Genomic DNA, 6427 nt, shown 5'->3' with positions numbered 1-6427 from the left:
CCCCCCCCCCCCTGCATGCTGAGCAGGCCGACTGCATCTTCCTCAGGAGGCTTCTCTGCTCCTTCAGTAGGCATGGGCAGGTGTGAGGGCCATGGGTATGCACAGGGTGAATGTGAGGACCAATCCGGGGCCCTGTAGTGGTCTCTGCCAGGAGTCACCCAAATCCCCCTACCCCTTGGTGGCCAGCCCGGGTCGGCAGGCTTATACATGCTTCCACTCCCGGCCACCCAACCAGCTGGGCCCAGCCCTGGGGGCTTCCTGTACCTGTGTCTGGATGCGGTTCAGGCCCCGGAACCACAGGATCTGGCCACGGCGCAGCTCCCGCTCTGCGTGGTCTATCTCCTCCACATCCTCGTTGAGCTCCTCCTCAGGGATCTCCTCTTTCTGCGTGAGCCGGCCTGCCTCCTTCAGAAACTTGAGCCTGCTTGTTGGGATGGTAGCGATAACCTGCAGAGGCCCGGGACGTAGGAGTCAGGCCACCAGTGGTCCTCCTGGTTGGCTTCTTTCCTCTCTGACCCCTCTTCCTCTCCTTTCTTCCCTCACCACTCACCCAGTCACAGGTCAGCTCATCCTCAACTCAAGCATTTACTGGTTCTTACCAACTTGTCTTTTTTTTTTTCTATGCTGGGAACTGAACCCAGGACCTTCACACAGAGCTGCATTCCTGGCCTTTTTATTTACTTTTTAAAACTTTGATACTGGATTTTGCTAAGTTGCTCAGGCTGGGCCCAAACTTGCAATCTTCCTGTCTCAGCCTCCCAGAGTGCTAGGATTACAGGTGTGTACCACTGCACCTGACAATTAATTTGTTTCTTAATTCACTCATTTATCCAGAGTCAGGGGAATGGGATAGAACACCTGGGCCTTTGAGACTTGCACAGATGTGACTTTAAATACCCTAGGCCATACTTGTTGTGTGACTTTGGCAAATCATTTGGCCTCTCTGTGCTTTGGCCTTTTTCTTCTGTAAAGATGGGTGAAAGCTCTGGATGTTGTGAAGATAGAGCCACAGGCTGTGTCCAAGTTGCCACAGACAGCTGTCCTGTGGCTGGCCCTCAAATCCCCTTCAGTCCCCTTCAGAGGCCCCAAACTATAGGAAAGAAATATGGGGTAGCCCACCGTGAAAGGGAAAGGCAATGTGGGAATGCCTTCATTCGTCTCCTTCCTCAGTGGGCTTGTCCATGGTGCTGAGGCCCAAGAGGCACATCTAAGAGGGAAACTGAGGCAGGACAGACACAGGACCAAACACTCAGCCTTTAGGGGCCTTTGCATGCTGGCATCACCCTGAAAGCTCTCTCCAGGGAATGGCCCCAGGGTTCTGATGGCGGCTTGGCTCTGGGGGTTTCCAGAGAACGGGATTCATGTGAGTTATCGACACTCCAAGGAAGCTCCAAAGCTCAAATAAGATATTTTTGGATGAAACTCAACCTTCCTCTTCATCCAGTTGATCTTGCCACTGCAGCTTCTTAATCTAGCCTGGAGACGGCCTGAGGTTGAGAACAGCATCTCAGGTCCCCGTGGCTCCACTGCCTGGATGCTAGAGCACTTTGGAGACCAGGCCCCTCAGGCTCAGGGTCAGCTCCAGACACTGCTTCCAGGCACTGAGTCCTGGTCAGGAGTCAGAGCCAGGATGACAGTGTGTGTGCGTCGATGTCTGTGCATGCACACGAGACACATGCACGCGTGTAACAGAGCAGGAAAGGGATCTGGTGGGATATGTTAGAGCTAGAGGTGCCACTAGAGAGCACCTCAGATGGCCATGGCACCACACAGCAGCAGGGCAGCCTGAACCGTGTAGACTCCGTGTCCCCTGAAGGCTGTCAGCACAGGGCACCACCAACTCATCGCCCTTTCTAACAAGCTAGTTTCAGGCTCTGAGGCTTGGATGGTGTTAGCATCCAGTGAGCATTTAATAACATCATGGTCCTTACATTAATTCTTTTGTTAGCTTCTCTTTATAGCAAGTGACTGATTTTGCAGTTATACAATATAATCTTGCCTTTTGAGATAAATTTAAGTGGATGCAAAAAAAAAAAGAGTAAATAACAGGAGCAATGAGTGGCACACAGATGCAAAGGACAAACCCAAATGGTGGGACACAGGTGAACTTGGTGCGGATGCCCGAAGATGGGAGGTCATGGGTGTCCCAGGGGAAGTGGGCTGCTGAGCTCTTGGGCCCCAGCCATGGCTCTTTCCCTTCCCTGCCCAGAAGTGCCCCCAGCGCCCTTCCGGAGCTTACCTGGCCCCAGACCAGCTCTCCTAACCCGATGAATATGCACCACATCCACTGGTCCAGCTGCAACGGGGAGCAGCTGAATGGTTTCCCTCCAAACTGCACAATCACTATCTGGAGGTCGTGGGCCAGAGACAGAGAGACAGGGACAGGCGGTCAGGGGCTGCCCTGCCATTGCTCAGACTAGCCCTGCCCAGGTCAGGGAGTTCTGGCTACCTGAATGGCAAAAGTGCCCAGCACGATGGTGCAGAAGATGGGGTTCCGGAAAATGCCATCGAAGACGTTGCGCTCGCCGTGGATCTTGCGGGCATTGATCTCGTTGAAGAGCTGCATCATGACGAAGGTGTTGAAAATGATGGTGTAGTGCTCGGAGGGTGGTGAGTGTAATGGCGTGTTCCTCCCGCTGTCGATCTGGAACATCTTCTCGCCTGCCAAGCCAGAGGGCGGGGCTGGGCTGAGGGTGTGGCGGGCCGGCTGGTGAGTCACACCAACTTGAAGGCCAGTGTGGATTCTGGGGCAGGGCACAGCCAGTGAGTAGTGCAGGGTTGACAAACCCTTCTCTAGGTGGCAGAGACCTTGGGGGGACTGTCTTCCACCTTTTCTGTGGGGATCTGAGAAAGGCTGAATGCCAGGTGTATTATCAGGTGACACTGTTTATAGAGATTTGCCGGTGCATGGTGGCACATGCCAGCTACTCTGGAGGCTGAGGCAGGAGGGTTGCAAGTTTGAGGCCAGCCAGCAGCTTAGCGAGACCCTGTCTCAAAATAAAAAAAATAAAAATAAAAAGGACTGGGGATGTAACTCGGCGCTTCCTGGATTCAATCCCTAGTACTGTGAGGGGGTAAAAAAGTGACCCCAGATTAGCAAACACACCTGGACTAGGAAGACAGGAACACCAGGAGAGGCTCCTATGGTTTGCAAAATTGTTCCTGAAGGTCCCTGTTATAGGCTTGGTCCCCAGCCTGTGGAGCTGTTGGGAGGTGGAGGAGCCTTTAAGAGGGAGGCCAGATGGCCATTCATAGGCCATCAGGGGAGGAGCCCTTGAAGGGGACTGTGACATTGGACTCTTCACTTTACTTCCAGCCCTGAGGCAAGTGCTTCTGCCAGGGAAAGCAGCGTGGGTCAAACCTCTAAGAGGTGAGCTAAAATAAATCTTCTCTGCAAGTTAATTCTCTCCGATATTTGTTACTGCGAGGGAAGCGTGGCTGAAAGGCGCGAATACCCAGCCTCAAAGGAAGCAGTGATGGGACAGGACTGCTCCCTGGGGGTGACAAGGGCATCCCAGAAGGAGAAGGGCAGCCATTACTGCTACAGCCTGGGCTCCCCGGACTGACGTGGGCACGGTGGTCAGCATGGATCTGCCTTCATGGTGTGCCTTCAGCACTGGGGACCGTCGCTGGTGAAAAAGCCCTGGCTTTGAGGTTTGCTGGCCCGAGACAGGGCCTGGCTCCATTCAGGCTCCTAGTGTGACCCCGAACTGCTAACTCCCCTCCCTCATCTCCCACTAGGTAGGTGTGAGTCTCCCGGCTGGGCCACAGTGTGCCTGGGAGGAAGCAGCCATGCCACAAGGACGCAGGTGGGGCGGGGCTCACCGACGAAGAGCAGCGTGAAGATGAGGGTGAGCTGGTAGACGGCGTGGCCCAGGATGTTTTTCATCATGGTGCGAGAGATTAGGGGCTTGTTGCGGCCGTAAGGCTTCCGCAGCAGCAGAGTCTCGGTGGGTGGCTCGGTGGCCAGCGCCAGGGAGGCGAAGGTGTCCATAATGAGGTTAACCCAGAGCATCTGCACAGCCTTCAGAGGGGAGTCCTAGGGGCGGCGGGCAGGGAGGGACATCACGGGTCGTAGGCCATCAGTGCCCCGTAACCCTAGCTGCAGCCCTGCTGCTTCCCCTGTTCCCCAAAGCCCCCCCACGTGGGTGGGTCTCTCTTGGCAGAGCCACAGCCTGACTCAAGGCTCCAGCACAGGCCCTGCCTTCTCGTCTCTCCTGACCCACAGAAATACCCACGGCCCTGCCTCAGTCTCTCCTCCATCTCTTACTAGTCTGTTACTTGAAAAAGTGTCTAGGTGCATCAGTGTTCCAAAAATAGTAACTGTAACCAGCAGGGCAGACAGAGACCAAGTTAGAGTTTGGTTTTTTGGTTTTTTTTTTTTTAGACATAAATGGCTTCTCCAGACTTCTCTCCTCTCAGCCCAGATGAATGGACAGATCTGTGGGAGGCCCAAGTCCAGCTTCCACAGGAAAAAGAAGGAGCAGAGAAGGGTTGAAGGGTAAGCAAATGTGGAGCTGCCTGTTGTCTCCTTGTGCTCCTCTCCCATCTCTTCCCTACTGTAAAAGACCCTGTGCACCCAGACATGGGGAGGTGGTGACTGGTGACAGCATGAGGCCCCTCCATCTCCTTGGAGATGGCTTTAAATAACGCTTGTCTTCTCTTTTCTGTGTTTGTTTGGGAATGGTGAGGAGACAGGATAACACCAACCCCAACGCCACTCTCCTGGTTCTTGTTGTCACTCTTATTCCTCTCCTGAGACCCACATCTCCCTTCCATGGCTCCTCCCCAGCCCAGACCTCTCCTTGTGGCATTAGCGTCACTCATCTGGGGGCCTTGTGTACTCAACAGTCTGCAGACCCAGTGCCTGCCCTGTGGCCTCACCTCCTGAGTAGCTATCACAGCCCCTCTTCCTGCTGTCCCCCACCTGGGCCGGACTGGAAGGCTGCACCTCGGGGGCTTTCTCCTGTCTTACAGCCAGCTCTACTGCCTGTGCCCGAGGGTCGAGTCACATCCTTCCTCCTGGGTCTTCAGGGCCACCCAGTCAGACACCTCAGGTGAAATGATGCTCCCCTCAGCTGTGTCCCCTCAGCTGCCTCCCCAGAAGCCTTGTGCGAGTTGCCACCACCATGGCAGTGTCCTCAATTTGCCACTAGAGGGAGCCTCTCAGTCATAGCTGGGGGAGAGAGCCCTCGGCACCGAAAGGGGTCCCAACTACTTCCTCTCACATCCCACCCTTGGGACTGGGCACCGGGAATGGTCAGGAACACCCCCACAGTTCAGAATGCAAGAGGGAAGTGTTCCCAAGGACCCAAGCTCTCAGGACCAAGATTGGGGGCTCCTCTGAGTGCCAGTTGTCTGTCCACATGGCTGTTGTCAGGGTCAGGTCTCTGGCACCCCCCAGGGCTGAGGGATCCCACTCTCCCTCAGGTGCTCTCTCTCCAGGTGGTTAGCTCCTGGGGGCAGCCATGGCTGCTGTACCAGGGGGCTTGAGGACCAATGGCCAGGGCCAGACCACTTTGTCTGAGCCTCTGTAAAATGGGCCTCATCTCAGTTTCGCCTCAGGGGCTGCAGTAAAGCAGCAGCAGGGCCGTAGGAATCCAGATCCTGCTGTGCATAGGCTCTACCCAGGCCCATAGCAGAGCTGGTGATCTGGACAGGCAGAGCCCTGCTGCACTAGCGTCCCCACCAGGCCTCTCCTGCACACCCGAGAACCAAGGCCCCCAGGCCACTGCTTGCTCCCTGTCCTCAGTTGGCCATTCAGTCTCCCCTGACCCTACTTTTCCCACCTCCTGGCAGCGGCTGGGCTGGAGTTGGGGTCAGGCAGACAGGGGCGCAAGGCCTCGGCCGGGCTGGCACCTATGCTGAGGTCTGTGATGCAGCTGCTGGCCCTGGCAGGCGCTTTGTCCCAGGGGTCCAGGGTTCACCCTCCCCAGCCTTGGCTTTGCCTCCCAGGACCCACCTGTGTGATGCAGGCACCTGTGAAGGCCACAATCACAGCCACCACGTTGACCGTCAGCTGGAACTGCAGGAACTTGGAGATGCTGTCGTAGACGTTGCGGCCCCACATCACGGCCTTCACAATGCTGCTGAAGTTGTCGTCTGTGAGGATGATGTCTGAGGCCTCTTTGGCCACATCAGTGCCTGCAATGCCCTGTGGGGACAGGGACAGGAGCCTGGGGGTGGCTGGGGGGCAGTGAGTAGTTCTAAACAGCTGTCCTCATCTTTACACGTTCCCGGCTCCACCCCCACCCCAGCACAGCCAGGTCACACACAGGAGCACACATGAACAGCCTCAGGGCCGGAGGCCAGATCCCTGCCCAGCCCCTCTCCCTGCTCTCTTTGGCCCGCCCATGCCTGTCAGCACAAACCTGTCCTGAGCAGGGCGCCCTGCACTCTTCCAGGAATCACCTCCCTGGGCCAGAGT

General features: G+C 56.1%; 1 protein-coding gene across 9 annotated transcripts in view; it reads right to left on the bottom strand.

Annotated features, from left to right (window-relative positions):
* The window catches only part of Atp2b2 (ATPase plasma membrane Ca2+ transporting 2), a 241002-nt gene that overhangs the window by 8899 nt on the left and 225676 nt on the right, over positions 1–6427 (bottom strand). For all 9 annotated transcript variants that reach the window (XM_010619264.2, XM_010619211.2, XM_010619217.2 and 6 more), the window contains 5 exons: positions 5963–6154; positions 3826–4039; positions 2450–2661; positions 2240–2347; positions 265–447 (listed from right to left, as the gene is read on the bottom strand). In XM_010619264.2, coding sequence (XP_010617566.1) covers positions 265–447; positions 2240–2347; positions 2450–2661; positions 3826–4039; positions 5963–6154 — 909 coding nt within the window. The remainder of the gene's footprint in view (positions 1–264; positions 448–2239; positions 2348–2449; positions 2662–3825; positions 4040–5962; positions 6155–6427) is intronic.

This window comes from Fukomys damarensis, unplaced genomic scaffold (assembly GCF_012274545.1).
Source record: "Fukomys damarensis isolate Sample0158 unplaced genomic scaffold, DMR_v1.0_HiC HiC_scaffold_24, whole genome shotgun sequence".
NCBI classification, from domain to species: domain Eukaryota; kingdom Metazoa; phylum Chordata; class Mammalia; order Rodentia; family Bathyergidae; genus Fukomys; species Fukomys damarensis.
This window is presented reverse-complemented; position numbering and strand designations above follow the sequence as displayed.